The 16,860-nt window shown below is 35.9% G+C and overlaps 2 protein-coding genes across 5 annotated transcripts; one reads left to right on the top strand and one right to left on the bottom strand.

Moving 5' to 3' along the window:
- The first annotated feature begins 2 nt into the window (after nucleotides 1-2).
- Nucleotides 3-16,748, top strand: LOC108067238 (gastrula zinc finger protein XlCGF8.2DB). 4 transcript variants are annotated; one of them, XR_011419667.1, is made up of 6 exons: nucleotides 3-327; nucleotides 426-1,253; nucleotides 5,986-6,298; nucleotides 8,841-9,153; nucleotides 12,767-13,079; nucleotides 16,452-16,748. XR_011419667.1 is itself a non-coding variant. In XM_070218687.1 (3 exons), the coding sequence occupies exons 1-3, from the start codon at nucleotides 162-164 to the stop codon at nucleotides 1,658-1,660; spliced, it is 1,017 nt and encodes a 338-aa protein (XP_070074788.1). In that variant the 5' UTR covers nucleotides 3-161; the 3' UTR covers nucleotides 1,661-1,675. The 4 variants fall into 4 exon arrangements, 1 of the variants encoding a protein (XP_070074788.1); XR_011419668.1 differs by having other exon boundaries at nucleotides 152-353; XM_070218687.1 differs by lacking the exons at nucleotides 5,986-6,298; nucleotides 8,841-9,153; nucleotides 12,767-13,079; nucleotides 16,452-16,748 and adding an exon at nucleotides 1,638-1,675.
- LOC108067230 (uncharacterized) lies at nucleotides 3,369-5,341 on the bottom strand. Its single transcript, XM_017156167.3, has one exon. It carries the CDS (start codon nucleotides 5,098-5,100, stop codon nucleotides 3,676-3,678), a length of 1,425 nt encoding a protein of 474 aa, XP_017011656.1. The 5' UTR covers nucleotides 5,101-5,341; the 3' UTR covers nucleotides 3,369-3,675.
- Nucleotides 16,749-16,860: the final 112 nt, after the last annotated feature.

The raw sequence follows: 16,860 nt of genomic DNA, 5'->3' as shown, positions 1-16,860 counted from the left end.
GCCAAACATCGATGTTTCCAAAATTTATAAAAACATCGATGCATCGATGTTTTCATCCACTGATTCGATATCGCTATCGATAGACCGGCCGTCAAAAAAACAAACCAACTACATAAAACAAAACAACATTCCGGACAAGTTTTAACAGAATTATTAAAGAAATGGAGCGAAACAAAATGGAACAAGGATTCAAGAACGACGATATCGAAGAGGAGGAGAATGCAGACATGCTATTCAGACCGCAAATCTATGATGAGGAATTGGCCCTGGAGCGGGAAGAACAAGAGCTCGAGGAATGGAATCTGAAGAACCAAAACTTACTAGGCGGTATTATTCCTTATTATGTACAAAAAGTATAGTTTCTTTAGATAGTTTAGGTTAAGTTCACTTGAAAACACACACTTATCCTTGAATTCCATCCCCAGGAACCGCGTTCTTCATCTGCAGACACTGTCCGGAGGTATTCTTTAGCAAGATGGAACTAGCCGCCCATCGCCCTGTTCACCGGCTCAAAAGTGGACGGAGGAAATCCACCTTGGAGTTAACCTGCGAGGACTGTGGAAAGGTCTTTCAAAAGCGCAACGCCCTCGTGGATCACATGAATGCCCACCAAAGCCAGCGAAACTATCCGTGTCCTGAGTGTCCGGCTCGCTTTGTGCAACGCAGCAACAGGGATTGCCATGTAAAAAATATTCACAGGAAAGAGTACCTGCACTCCTGCCCGAATCCCGGCTGCGAAAGACGTTTCGAGCAGAAGCGGGAACGGGATCAGCACGTGAAAACAGTCCACCGGAAGGAGAAGGACTTTGTTTGCGCTGAGTGCAATGCCAGTTTTAGCCATCCCGTAAATTACCGAAAACACTTGGCTTCCCACAGCTCAGAGAAGAAGTACGATTGTCCAATTTGTCGAAAGCTCTTTGGACGCGCCGAAAACAGGGATATTCATCTCTTTGTCCATAGTATTTGTAAGGCCTATGTTTGCTCCGTTTGCGGAGCAGACTACATGCGTCGCACTCAGTTGATTCGCCATAGTAAAGAGCGTGGTCATTTGAACGACCCGATTGTTCGACAAAAGCCTCAGTTCAGTCCGGGCCTTGCCCAGAGACCCATTGGGATCAGCGGTCAGGTCCAGAAAGCTGCCCATCTGGAGGATGTGGAGTGGTCGCCGGAAGAGGATGCGAAGTTTCAATGCCCAGATGAGGAGGCTAGCCCTGGGTCCATTAGGAAGGTCCATAATGGTAGAACTGATCAAGGTTAGTCTGTATCGAATATTAAGGAGTACGTATATTCAAAACAAGAAGTAAGAGGAAAAAGCTTTTTTAAGAGAGAAACAACCTTTATCTTTTTAAACATAATGAAATAAATATTACAGAAGCCATAAGAAAAAAGAAAAGACATGTGTTGTAATTGGCTATTTCCTTGAGCTACGAGAAAATTAAATCAAACAGTCAAAAAAACAAAAAAAGTTTAATAATGTTGAGTTCATAATTAAGAATCTGGTAAAAGGCAAACTTTGTAAGTTAGCTTTTTCTGTGAACTATAAAGATATAAAGTCCCAGAATCAAAAATACGAATGCTTACTTTAATGATGATTTAGTTAAAATCTTTTTTTTAATTTTAAATGATTAATCTTATAGATATGTATGCCCGTTACTCGTAAAGCAAAATGATAAAAGGGCAACAAGTATTACCGCATGCAAAACATGAACCGAACACGTTGGTCAAAAATCAAAAAAACAAAAGAAAGAAACGGATGAAAAGTGAATGTCGTTGGTGCGGTTGCACTTTAATAAAAAAAAAATGTGAAATGAAATATGTGGTCTCACCTGTCGTCGTCGTCGATTATAATTATCGTTAACCAATGGTTAATTCCGTCATAACTTTATCTTCTCTTGCTTTCTTGCATTGTTATGGCGGTCAAATTTTTTAACCCTTTTTTAACTGTCATACGAAATTATCTAATTTATTGTTGTTGCTCGCCTTTCAATTGTTGTGCCTGAATGAACTTGTTGACACAGTTAAGCTTCCAAGAAAGAAAGAAGATTGCCCAGAGGGGTTTACATAAGCCTTGACCCTGCCCATAAATATTTGGGGGATTACCTTACCCACAACTTAAGTGCTTCTATGAGTTTATTGTTATAGTGATATTATATTGTATTGGATACCTACACACGTACACACATATGTATATGGAGAAGCGTTGAGTGGATTTCCATAAGGGGTGTGTAGGCTTTTTTGGTTTAGTTGTATTCTTTTACATTCTTGCATTGTGTAACGAGAAATTTTATTTTGTATACCAATATGTTTAATCTACCCAAAACCAAAAATCTCTACTCGAATAGATGATTAGCTTGGCTTCTATAGTAACGTTACTTGCTTCGCTTTTTATTATGACGCAATTTCGTGCCTATTCATAAATATAAGTAATTCCCATGGGGGGTATAACAAAATACAATGTACAACGAATTTGAGTAAGGTTGGAAAACCTGGCAAAAGTGTGTGATGCGTTTTCTATTTCGCCTCTAGTCACGTCTCGCTGGGCAAGTTCTGGCCGCTTCCGCAACGGTTGTGCGATTCAATTAGAGGCATTCAAGTTCACCTTTAGTTCACGCGTAGATGAAGTCACTCGAGAGGAAGAGATTAGACCCGATCCCCTGGTATGATCATAATTCACCAATTTGATCCGATCCGATCAAGGTGTCATCCTTTCACTTTCATTACGATGCGCTGCGACTTGATTTCTTTGATGTAGGTCAGCGACTTAAGGATCAAAAGCCCAAACTGGTTAGCCGGTTGAATCGCAAAGATTGCGCAACAGAGATTGGAATGGGATGAAGTTATTGTTACGATTAACATGGAAATGGAGAGAGGCGCTGGGAAGTGCGTTGACCGTCCATAATCCGGATGTGAATGGTGAACCAGTGGACTATGCAAATGGAGTCACATTTTTGCTAACTGAATATGGCTCACCCTTTTTGATAGAGTGTCAGGTACACTTTTCTTCTCTTTCACGGAGGTTGATACCCTTTAATCACCAATCTGTGTAGTCCACACCAATCGGAATCCACAGTCGACTCTGTTTATAGTATGAGTAAAACGACTTTACCTCATTGCTATGCCAACGGCGTTTTGTCCGATCCACTGTCACCCTACCACCTCCTAGTTTGATATAGTTTCACGCATCAAATGCAAATCACAATTTTTAAAGCGAAATCGAAAAAATCCGTAATTACAAATCAGAGAGAGAAAACTGCCAAAATCTACGACGTGTATAGCATTTCATTATCCAGTTTAAAGGGATGGCCTACAAACCCCTAGAAAGAGTGGCTGAGAAAGTCCATATGCCTTTTTTAATTAAAGCAATTCGGTTTGGCACGTTAAATATTTTTTATTTTATCTTCTTCTTAAGTTTATATTTTATCTGGGAATCGCTTGCGGTCAAGAGCTTTTTAGACCTTTCTTTTGCAAGATTAATAATTATACCTTACTTTAGTTGTAGGTAATTCGTAATTCTTCTGATTTCAGATGATCACCAAACATTTTTCTTCAATAACTTTGAGTTTTTAATTTCTTATTATTTATTGTTCGATCTTGGCTTACAGTACGAAATAGATAGGGATACAAAAATACAAAAGACTCTAGAGGAGAAGACCTTACAAACTATACGTTAATAATTTAGTGATATCCATGGGAGGATGTGGGTGGTGGACCGTAGCTGCTGGCAGGGGGCAAATAGGTTGCCTCCGGCTCAAAGATGGGCGTAGCTGAGTCCCCAGAATGACCAGGTGGTCCGTAAAGCTGCCCTGGAGTCGGGTAATCGTAGCCGGGCGAAGATGGAGCCTGCAGAAACGACGAGCTGGGTGTGGCGTAGTCATAGCCGGAAATGGAATTTGATCCAGTTTCGTGCTTGGCTCCCAAAAAGGCGCTGGGCTTGAAGGGCGCCTTGGAGAGGTCAAGATCTCCTGGATGAGCACCGCTGAGGACGTCGGTGTGCAAAGCTTGTGGCTTGCTGGCCGTGTAGCTGAAGTGTCCCAATCCCTTGTGGCCCAGGGCATAGACCGGTGTCTCTCTCTCCTGTTCCCGATGATCGGCTTTCTGTTCTTGTTCCAAGACCTGCACTTGCACTCCCGGCTCCTGCAATGACGACTCCTGGTGATCATAGCCGGGAATGAGGGGTACACCATAGCTGCTCAGCGGCACTCCCTTGCCAAAGGGCGTGGCGGGAGCATCGTATGAGTAGCCAGAATGCTCTTCCGCCAGTTGAGGCAGCGGGTGCTGGGCAAAGTGGTGACCTCCACTGGAGTGACCCCGACCCAAAGCGTGACGCAGTCCATGTTCCGAGGTATGATCCAGGTTGTGATCCAAACTGTGACCCGCTGGTTCGTGGCTGCTGATCTGATGGCTGATGTCATGACCAAAACCGTTACCATAACTGGTACTGTAGGTTGGTCTGTGAACTTGTCCCGACCCGTAGCCGATTCCGTGACTGCTTCCGGTAAATTCGGGAGTAGCCACCACATAGGTGCTAGTTTTATGGTTGTTACCCAACAGATTCAGATACGATGCAGCTGAGGAGGATGGTGCAAATTTGTAAGCCAGTCCGGATCCATGTCCGTGACCTATACCTTGACTGATTCCATGGCTTATTCCGTGACTAATTCCATGACCCTGACCATGATAATTGTGACCGTAACTCGATGCACCGCTTGCTTGAACGATATAGGTTTCGATTTTGGGACTTCCACCAAAATGATAGGGTCTGCCATGGCCACCAGAGCTGGAACTGGCATAACCATGACTTCCAGAGGAATGATGTCCTACGTGATTGGAGTATTCGGAATAACCGCCACCGGAGGAGCCCAAAGGATTTCCATGGTAGCCGCCAAGGTTCAGGTGATTTTCATAGGCGGGCGGCAGATATTTGTGCGAGGGGCCGTGATAACTGGATATTCCTCCGAAACTCAAGCCAGCATCTCTTTTTGGCTTGGAAGAAGAAGAAGGTACTGAGGTGGAGGAAGCAGCAGGAGTTGAAGAAGAAGCTGCCAGTAAGAAGAAGCAGCAGCAGCCTAGTAAAGCTAACGGTACTCCTGAGAGTTTCATGATCAAACACAACAAAAAAAACACGGGAAAAAAATTGGATTAAACCGTTATCCTCGGGTCGTGTATATGGTCGTCCCTGTCCCTCGCGTTGGAGTAGCTATAGAAAGATATAAGACGCGATCGCTGCCGTTAGCGGTTTGTTGGCGACCTCTGTGAATAGCGACCCTTTTATACTTTTTTTAAACGCGCTACTCCGAAATACTCGGTCTTTTGCCGTCTTCGCTTTTGGCCATTTTTGCTACTCACATTGCTTGCTCTTTTTCTCTCTCTCACGCACACATTCACGCAAGAAGCAACGGTATTCGGTTTCGCTTTGTTTGTGCCGCCGACGCCGACTGCGCTGCTACCTTTTACTCTTTCACTCTCGTTTGCCGCACAGTGGAGAAAAATAAATAACAACCTGAAGTTTCCAATATTTAGATCTGAAATAGCCTTAAATTAGGAAAGAAAAAAATAGTTTCATGACATGAGAAGAATTGAATAGATATCGTATCGCAGGTATGTATTAATAAACAAACATACATACAAATGCACATACATGTGCACATAGTTGTAAATTGGAGTTTCACAATTTTTTTATTATTTTGTTTTAAAATTTGTAAAATCTATAGTTTATATTTATTTTTGTACTTATACATACGTACAATGCAAACAAATAATTACAAACTACTAGTTAGCAATGGCCTTGAACTATAGCAACTGAAACCCTCAGCTCAAAATAGTTTTAAATATTTTTCTAATTTCATACATATTCCCTAAAACGCTTACGGGAAAAGCGTTATTTGCGACCCATTAAACGGTATCTGGTTCACTTCCACTGTTCCAAGTTCTCAAACTATAGCTGTCCTGCTCTCTCATTCTTTCCTCTGATCCTCTTACTTCTAGCGGCAAGAATAAGCGTCATTTGCGATTCAACTCCTCAAAGTGACGGTTCGGAGTGCGAGCTAAAAATTGTGAAATTCGGGAAATTAAAGGAATTGAAAAAGTTTAACAAGGTTCTACTCAAATAGTGATAATTGGACTATGTAAATGGCTTAAAGTTGCGCGGATATGTGGTTTTCGCAGCTTTTTACGCTTTTCCCCCGACCCCTCTAAAAGAAGAAGGTGAAAGGAAGCAAAAAAATTGCGCACTTTGCCAACGAAGAAGAGAGAAAGATGAACAGAAAAACCGACGCCTTCGCATCCCAAACAGAAAAAAGTGAGTATTGAATTATTAATATCTGGTTTCAAATTCGAAATGTGTTTAGTGCGGGTCTACAGATCTAGGAAAATGAAATAATTCATTCTGTATTTATTTTGTGGTACCTTTTTACCAAGTTCGGCCACTGTGCGAGTCTTAGCGACTTTACAGCGCCACTCAAGTTCAAGTGACACTTTTTAATATCGCATTTCTGTGCGACCACGCCCAATCGCCCTCCTCTTTTGGCCCTGCCTTTAAAGTTAATGTTGTTGTTATTTGGTGTGTTTTCCATGTAACTTTTGCCCATTTTTCCCCCTTCTCTTTGGTCTTACTTCTGCCCAAAAAAATCACCTTAATTTATGCGTAAATGGCATTTAATTCACAGCAGCACACATCCACATCTTTCACCTTTATCCAGTTGCACACGCTCTTCGCCTTGTAATTGTTGTTGTTTTCTCAGCTGCGCAAATTTTTTTGTAATTCGAAAAGCGATACCCTCAGCTCAAAATAGTTTTAAATATTTTTCTAATTTCATACATATTCCCTAAAACGTTTACAGGTTCACATCCGCAGCTCCAAGTTTAAATCTACAGTGGATCACATTAATATTCGGTTTTTTGTTTTTTTAACTTCAAACGTGAATAAAAGCTTTGTAAATAAAAAAACTAATAACATAATAATGCAGAAATAAAGCTTATTTTATTACCTTTTCATTGATATCACTAGTTTACAGCCGAAATGCTCCCCAGCAATTGATGGCAAATTCTGTTAGTGTTGGACCCCTAGATCACGAAAATAGCACTAATTTTTTTTTCGATGGCACAGTTTTTTTTTAAAGATTTTTTAAAGTTTGAATTGTTAAATTTCGGACTTTTTTCGAATTTCTTCTTATATCTCGGCAGATATCCACTTGGTTGAGCCAGTTTTAGTTTTATTTTAAAGTCAATAGATCAGAGCTTAACTTTGCCATACAGATTAATATGATTGGATGAGTAATGGCAGCGCAGAAGCTTGACAAAGATGAAAAATGTGTTTTTTGGTCGTCTGTAAGTCGGCTGTATATATCGTAAAAACTCGAAATAAATCCGTTGAAAAATCATAATGGGTACAAACTTAAAGTGTACATCCTACCGAATAGAAAAAGCTGGATATGGCCCAAATCCATGGAAAACTGGATTTATGGTAGATTTTTAAAGTTCGGATTTTTCCACTTTTTTCGGTTGACAGAGTCCAAATTTAAGATTTATCATAGGCGGCGACATGTAAACAAAAATAATTGGTGTTGGCAGCCGGGTCACTAAATAGCTAAATCAGATATTTAAAAGCTAGAAAATTATAAAAGTGAATTTAATTTTTGAAATTAAGGTTACTTTTTTCATAAGAATGAACTATCCAAATGGATAGTACTTAATTAAAAATACTCACAGTCATAACGCAAGCAATTTTATATTTTTAAAGGAATTTTCAGAAATTAAATTTATTTTATAATTTTCTAGCTTTTAAAATAACTATTTTTTGACGCCGTTGCCATCACCACTCATTTTTGTTTACATGTCGCCGCCTATGATAAATCTTAAATTTGGACTCTGTCAACCGAAAAAAGTGGAAAAATCCGAACTTTAAAAATCCACCATAAATTCAGTTTTCCATGGATTTGGGCCATATCCAGCTTGTTCTATTCGGTAGGATGTACACTTTAAGTTTGTACCCTCTATGATTTTTCAACGGATTTATTTCGAGTTTTTACGATATATACAGCCGACTTACAGACGACCAAAAAACACATTTTTCATCTTTGTCAAGCTTCTGCGCTGCCATTACTCATCCAATCATATTGATCTGTATGGCAAAGTTAAGCTCTGCTCTATTGACTTTAAAATAAAACTAAAACTGGCTCAACCAAGTGGATATCTGCCGAGATATAAAAAAAAATTCGAAAAAAGTCCGAAATTTAACATTTCGAACTTTAAAAAATCTTTAAAAAAAAACTGTGCCATCGAAAAAAAAATAATTGCTATTTTTGTGATCTAGGGGTCCAACACTAACAGAATTTGCCATCAATTGCTGGGGAGCACACCAAGAATATTATTTTGTAAACTAGTGTATATATATATTAATACTTAATTTATAATTTTAAAGAGATACATTAATAAACAAAAATAAAGTAATAATATATATATATCAATAAAAATGTAGAAAAAAAATATTTATTTCTGAATTATTATGTTATTAATTTTTTTATTTACAAAGCTTTTATTCACGTTTGAAGTTAAAAAAAAAAAAAACAAAAAACCGAATATTAATGTGATCCACTGTATTTGCATACATACAATTAAATTAAATTCCATTCATACTCACATTCACCTCCACTGTTCCAAGTTCTCAAACTGTAGCTGTCCTGCTCTCTCATTCTTTCCGCTGATTCTCTAACATTATTGCGGCAAGAAAAAGCGTCATTTGCGACCCATTAAACGGTATCTGGTTCACTTCCACTGTTCCAAGTTCTCAAACTATAGCTGTCCTGCTCTCTCATTCTTTCCTCTGATCCTCTTACTTCTAGCGGCAAGAATAAGCGTCATTTGCGATTCAACTCCTCAAAGTGACGGTTCGGAGTGCGAGCTAAAAATTGTGAAATTCGGGAAATTAAAGGAATTGAAAAAGTTTAACAAGGTTCTACTCAAATAGTGATAATTGGACTATGTAAATGGCTTAAAGTTGCGCGGATATGTGGTTTTCGCAGCTTTTTACGCTTTTCCCCCGACCCCTCTAAAAGAAGAAGGTGAAAGGAAGCAAGAAAATTGCGCACTTTGCCAACGAAGAAGAGAGAAAGATGAACAGAAAAACCGACGCCTTCGCATCCCAAACAGAAAAAAGTGAGTATTGAATTATTAATATCTGGTTTCAAATTCGAAATGTGTTTAGTGCGGGTCTACAGATCTAGGAAAATGAAATAATTCATTCTGTATTTATTTTGTGGTACCTTTTTACCTTTATTTTTTGTAATTCGAAAAGCGATACCCTCAGCTCAAAATAGTTTTAAATATTTTTCTAATTTCATACATATTCCCTAAAACGCTTACAGGTTCACATCCGCAGCTCCAAGTTTAAATCTACAGTGGATCACATTAATATTCGGTTTTTTGTTTTTTTAACTTCAAACGTGAATAAAAGCTTTGTAAATAAAAAAACTAATAACATAATAATGCAGAAATAAAGCTTATTTTATTACCTTTTCATTGATATATATATATTAATACTTTATTTTTAATTTTAAAGAGATACATGCATAAACAAAAATAAAGTATTAATATATATATATATCAATAAAAAGGCAATAAAATAAGCTTTATTCTGCATTATTATGTTATTAATTTTTTTATTTACAAAGCTTTTATTCACGTCTGAAGTTAAAAAAAAAACAAAAAACCGAATATTAATGTGATCCACTGTATTTGCATACATACAATTAAATTAAATTCCATTCATACTCACATTCACCTCCACTGTTCCAAGTTCTCAAACTGTAGCTGTCCTGCTCTCTCATTCTTTCCTCTGATCCTCTAACATTCTTGCGGCAAGAAAAGCGTCATTTGCGACCCATTAAACGGTATCTGGTTCACTTCCACTGTTCCAAGATCTCAAACTATAGCTGTCCTGCTCTCTCCTTCTTTTCTCTGACCCTCTTACTTCTTGCGGCAAGAATAAGCGTCATTTGCGATTAGGGATGTCGAAATATTTAAAAATATCGTATCGATGATATTTTTTATTTAAACAAAAAATCAAAATGATATTTGATATATCAGAAAAAAAATATCTATATATCAGATATTTTTGATATTTTTGATTTATTATTTTTTTTTTTAATTTTAAGCTGCATAAGCAATAACCACCAAACATTAACCCCCATACGATCTTAAATTATATTTTTATAATTTTTAGTTTATATATTTTAATAAATGAAAGAAAACAATATTTATTTTGGCTTTCTTTTGCTTTTATTTATAATATTAAAGTCAATTATTTCCAGCGCTTTTTTTTTTCTTGAATTCTGAATGCTATGCTATGCATTTTCACTTGCCGAAAAATAAATTTTAGCGGCGCTCATCTTTCACATATGTATTTTTTCTTGTCCCGATGAAAAGTGAGACCACTTAAAATTATCAAAAAAATGTGAAAAAAAAATCGATGATATATGATAATTATTGAAAAAAAATATCACGATAAAAATATTTATTTTTTCGTAAAAAATATCGATATATTGATATTTTGATATATTTTCGACATCCCTATTTGCGATTCAACTCCTCAAAGTGACGGTTCGGAGTGCGAGCTAAAAATTGTGAAATTCGGGAAATTAAAGGAATTGAAAAAGTTTAACAAGGTTCTACTCAAATAGTGATAATTGGACTATGTAAATGGCTTAAAGTTGCGCGGATATGTGGTTTTCGCAGCTTTTTACGCTTTTCCCTAAAAGAAGAAGGTGAAAGGAAGCAAGAAAATTGCGCACTTTGCAAACGAAGAAGAGAGAAAGATGAACAGAAAAACCGACGCCTGAATATCCCAAACAGAAAAAAGTTAGTATTGAATTATTAATATCTGGTTTCAAATTTGAAATGTGTTTAGTGCGGGTCTACAGATCTAGGAAAATGAAATAATTCATTCTGTATTTATTTTGTGGTACCTTTTTACCTTTATTTTTTGTAATTCGAAAAGCGATACCCTCAGCTCAAAATAGTTTTAAATATTTTTCTAATTTCATACATATTCCCTAAAACGCTTACAGGTTCACATCCGCAGCTCCAAGTTTAAATCTACAGTGGATCACATTAATATTCGGTTTTTTGTTTTTTTAACTTCAAACGTGAATAAAAGCTTTGTAAATAAAAAAACTAATAACATAATAATGCAGAAATAAAGCTTATTTTATTACCTTTTCATTGATATATATATATTAATACTTTATTTTTAATTTTAAAGAGATACATGCATAAACAAAAATAAAGTATTAATATATATATATATCAATAAAAAGGCAATAAAATAAGCTTTATTCTGCATTATTATGTTATTAATTTTTTTATTTACAAAGCTTTTATTCACGTCTGAAGTTAAAAAAAAAAACAAAAAACCGAATATTAAATTAAATTCCATTCATACTCACATTCACCTCCACTGTTCCAAGTTCTCAAACTGTAGCTGTCCTGCTCTCTCATTCTTTCCTCTGATCCTCTAACATTCTTGCGGCAAGAAAAGCGTCATTTGCGACCCATTAAACGGTATCTGGTTCACTTCCACTGTTCCAAGATCTCAAACTATAGCTGTCCTGCTCTCTCCTTCTTTTCTCTGACCCTCTTACTTCTTGCGGCAAGAATAAGCGTCATTTGCGATTCAACTCCTCAAAGTGACGGTTCGGAGTGCGAGCTAAAAATTGTGAAATTCGGGAAATTAAAGGAATTGAAAAAGTTTAACAAGGTTCTACTCAAATAGTGATAATTGGACTATGTAAATGGCTTAAAGTTGCGCGGATATGTGGTTTTCGCAGCTTTTTACGCTTTTCCCTAAAAGAAGAAGGTGAAAGGAAGCAAGAAAATTGCGCACTTTGCCAACGAAGAAGAGAGAAAGATGAACAGAAAAACCGACGCCTGAATATCCCAAACAGAAAAAAGTTAGTATTGAATTATTAATATCTGGTTTCAAATTTGAAATGTGTTTAGTGCGGGTCTACAGATCTAGGAAAATGAAATAATTCATTCTGTATTTATTTTGTGGTACCTTTTTACCTTTATTTTTTGTAATTCGAAAAGCGATACCCTCAGCTCAAAATAGTTTTAAATATTTTTCTAATTTCATACATATTCCCTAAAACGCTTACAGGTTCACATCCGCAGCTCCAAGTTTAAATCTACAGTGGATCACATTAATATTCGGTTTTTTGTTTTTTTAACTTCAAACGTGAATAAAAGCTTTGTAAATAAAAACACTAATAACATAATAATGCAGAAATAAAGCTTATTTTATTACCTTTTCATTGATATATATATATTAATACTTTATTTTTAATTTTAAAGAGATACATGCATAAACAAAAATAAAGTATTAATATATATATATATCAATAAAAAGGCAATAAAATAAGCTTTATTCTGCATTATTATGTTATTAATTTTTTTATTTACAAAGCTTTTATTCACGTCTGAAGTTAAAAAAAAAAACAAAAAACCGAATATTAATGTGATCCACTGTATTTGCATACATACAATTAAATTAAATTCCATTCATACTCACATTCACCTCCACTGTTCCAAGTTCTCAAACTGTAGCTGTCCTGCTCTCTCATTCTTTCCTCTGATCCTCTAACATTCTTGCGGCAAGAAAAGCGTCATTTGCGACCCATTAAACGGTATCTGGGTCACTTCCACTGTTTCAAGTTCTCAAACTATAGCTGTCCTGCTCTCTCATTCTTTCCTCTGATCCTCTTACTTCTAGCGGCAAGAATAAGCGTCATTTGCGATTCAACTCCTCAAAGTGACGGTTCGGAGTGCGAGCTAAAAATTGTGAAATTCGGGAAATTAAAGGAATTGAAAAAGTTTAACAAGGTTCTACTCAAATAGTGATAATTGGACTATGTAAATGGCTTAAAGTTGCGCGGATATGTGGTTTTCGCAGCTTTTTACGCTTTTCCCCCGACCCCTCTAAAAGAAGAAGGTGAAAGGAAGCAAGAAAATTGCGCACTTTGCCAACGAAGAAGAGAGAAAGATGAACAGAAAAACCGACGCCTTCGCATCCCAAACAGAAAAAAGTGAGTATTGAATTATTAATATCTGGTTTCAAATTCGAAATGTGTTTAGTGCGGGTCTACAGATCTAGGAAAATGAAATAATTCATTCTGTATTTATTTTGTGGTACCTTTTTACCAAGTTCGGCCACTGTGCGAGTCTTAGCGACTTTACAGCGCCACTCAAGTTCAAGTGACACTTTTTAATATCGCATTTCTGTGCGACCACGCCCAATCGCCCTCCTCTTTTGGCCCTGCCTTTAAAGTTAATGTTGTTGTTATTTGGTGTGTTTTCCATGTAACTTTTGCCCATTTTTCCCCCTTCTCTTTGGTCTTACTTCTGCCCAAAAAAATCACCTTAATTTATGCGTAAATGACATTTAATTCACAGCAGCACACATCCACATCTTTCACCTTTATCCAGTTGCACACGCTCTTCGCCTTGTAATTGTTGTTGTTTTCTCAGCTGCGCAAATTTTTTTGTAATTCGAAAAGCGATACCCTCAGCTCAAAATAGTTTTAAATATTTTTCTAATTTCATACATATTCCCTAAAACGTTTACAGGTTCACATCCGCAGCTCCAAGTTTAAATCTACAGTGGATCACATTAATATTCGGTTTTTTGTTTTTTTTAACTTCAAACGTGAATAAAAGCTTTATAAATAAAAAAACTAATAACATAATAATGCAGAAATAAAGCTTATTTTATTACCTTTTCATTGATATATATATATTAATACTTTATTTTTAATTTTAAAGAGATACATGCATAAACAAAAATAAAGTATTAATATATATATATATCAATAAAAAGGCAATAAAATAAGCTTTATTCTGCATTACTATGTTATTAATTTTTTTATTTACAAAGCTTTTATTCACGTTTGAAGTTAAAAAAACAAAAAAACCGAATATTAATGTGATCCACTGTATTTGCATACATACAATTAAATTAAATTCCATTCATACTCTGCCTTCGGCAAGTTCGGCCACTCTGCGAGTCTTAGCGACTTCACAGCGCCACTCAAGTTCAAGTGACACTTTGTAATATCGCATTTCTGTGCGACCACGCCCAATCGCCCTCCTCTTTTGGCCCAGCCAATGTTGTTGTTATTTGTGTTTTCCCATGTAACTTTTGCCCATTTTTCCCCCTTCTCTTTGGTCTTACTTCTGCCCAAAAAAATCACCTTAATTTATGCGTAAATGGCATTTAATTCACAGCAGCACACATCCACATCTTTCACCTTTATCCAGTTGCACACGCTCTTCGCCTTGTAATTGTTGTTGTTTTCTCAGCTGCGCAAATTTTTTTGTAATTCGAAAAGCGATACCCTCAGCTCAAAATAGTTTTAAATATTTTTCTAATTTCATACATATTCCCTAAAACGTTTACAGGTTCACATCCGCAGCTCCAAGTTTAAATCTACAGTGGATCACATTAATATTCGGTTTTTTGTTTTTTTAACTTCAAACGTGAATAAAAGCTTTGTAAATAAAAAAACTAATAACATAATAATGCAGAAATAAAGCTTATTTTATTACCTTTTCATTGATATCACTAGTTTACAGCCGAAATGCTCCCCAGCAATTGATGGCAAATTCTGTTAGTGTTGGACCCCTAGATCACGAAAATAGCACTAATTTTTTTTTCGATGGCACAGTTTTTTTTTAAAGATTTTTTAAAGTTTGAATTGTTAAATTTCGGACTTTTTTCGAATTTCTTCTTATATCTCGGCAGATATCCACTTGGTTGAGCCAGTTTTAGTTTTATTTTAAAGTCAATAGATCAGAGCTTAACTTTGCCATACAGATTAATATGATTGGATGAGTAATGGCAGCGCAGAAGCTTGACAAAGATGAAAAATGTGTTTTTTGGTCGTCTGTAAGTCGGCTGTATATATCGTAAAAACTCGAAATAAATCCGTTGAAAAATCATAATGGGTACAAACTTAAAGTGTACATCCTACCGAATAGAAAAAGCTGGATATGGCCCAAATCCATGGAAAACTGGATTTATGGTAGATTTTTAAAGTTCGGATTTTTCCACTTTTTTCGGTTGACAGAGTCCAAATTTAAGATTTATCATAGGCGGCGACATGTAAACAAAAATAATTGGTGTTGGCAGCCGGGTCACTAAATAGCTAAATCAGATATTTAAAAGCTAGAAAATTATAAAAGTGAATTTAATTTTTGAAATTAAGGTTACTTTTTTCATAAGAATGAACTATCCAAATGGATAGTACTTAATTAAAAATACTCACAGTCATAACGCAAGCAATTTTATATTTTTAAAGGAATTTTCAGAAATTAAATTTATTTTATAATTTTCTAGCTTTTAAAATAACTATTTTTTGACGCCGTTGCCATCACCACTCATTTTTGTTTACATGTCGCCGCCTATGATAAATCTTAAATTTGGACTCTGTCAACCGAAAAAAGTGGAAAAATCCGAACTTTAAAAATCCACCATAAATTCAGTTTTCCATGGATTTGGGCCATATCCAGCTTGTTCTATTCGGTAGGATGTACACTTTAAGTTTGTACCCTCTATGATTTTTCAACGGATTTATTTCGAGTTTTTACGATATATACAGCCGACTTACAGACGACCAAAAAACACATTTTTCATCTTTGTCAAGCTTCTGCGCTGCCATTACTCATCCAATCATATTGATCTGTATGGCAAAGTTAAGCTCTGCTCTATTGACTTTAAAATAAAACTAAAACTGGCTCAACCAAGTGGATATCTGCCGAGATATAAAAAAAAATTCGAAAAAAGTCCGAAATTTAACATTTCGAACTTTAAAAAATCTTTAAAAAAAAACTGTGCCATCGAAAAAAAAATAATTGCTATTTTTGTGATCTAGGGGTCCAACACTAACAGAATTTGCCATCAATTGCTGGGGAGCACACCAAGAATATTATTTTGTAAACTAGTGTATATATATATTAATACTTTATTTTTAATTTTAAAGAGATACATGCATAAACAAAAATAAAGTATTAATATATATATATCAATAAAAAGGTAGTAAAATAAGCTTTATTTCTGCATTATTATGTTATTAATTTTTTTATTTACAAAGCTTTTATTCACGTTTGAAGTTAAAAAAAAAAAAACAAAAAACCGAATATTAATGTGATCCACTGTATTTGCATACATACAATTAAATTAAATTCCATTCATACTCACATTCACCTCCACTGTTCCAAGTTCTCAAACTGTAGCTGTCCTGCTCTCTCATTCTTTCCGCTGATTCTCTAACATTATTGCGGCAAGAAAAAGCGTCATTTGCGACCCATTAAACGGTATCTGGTTCACTTCCACTGTTCCAAGTTCTCAAACTATAGCTGTCCTGCTCTCTCATTCTTTCCTCTGATCCTCTTACTTCTAGCGGCAAGAATAAGCGTCATTTGCGATTCAACTCCTCAAAGTGACGGTTCGGAGTGCGAGCTAAAAATTGTGAAATTCGGGAAATTAAAGGAATTGAAAAAGTTTAACAAGGTTCTACTCAAATAGTGATAATTGGACTATGTAAATGGCTTAAAGTTGCGCGGATATGTGGTTTTCGCAGCTTTTTACGCTTTTCCCTAAAAGAAGAAGGTGAAAGGAAGCAAGAAAATTGCGCACTTTGCCAACGAAGAAGAGAGAAAGATGAACAGAAAAACCGACGCCTGAATATCCCAAACAGAAAAAAGTTAGTATTGAATTATTAATATCTGGTTTCAAATTTGAAATGTGTTTAGTGCGGGTCTACAGATCTAGGAAAATGAAATAATTCATTCTGTATTTATTTTGTGGTA

This window comes from Drosophila takahashii, chromosome X (assembly GCF_030179915.1).
Source record: "Drosophila takahashii strain IR98-3 E-12201 chromosome X, DtakHiC1v2, whole genome shotgun sequence".
NCBI classification, from domain to species: Eukaryota; Metazoa; Arthropoda; class Insecta; order Diptera; family Drosophilidae; genus Drosophila; species Drosophila takahashii.
This window is presented reverse-complemented; position numbering and strand designations above follow the sequence as displayed.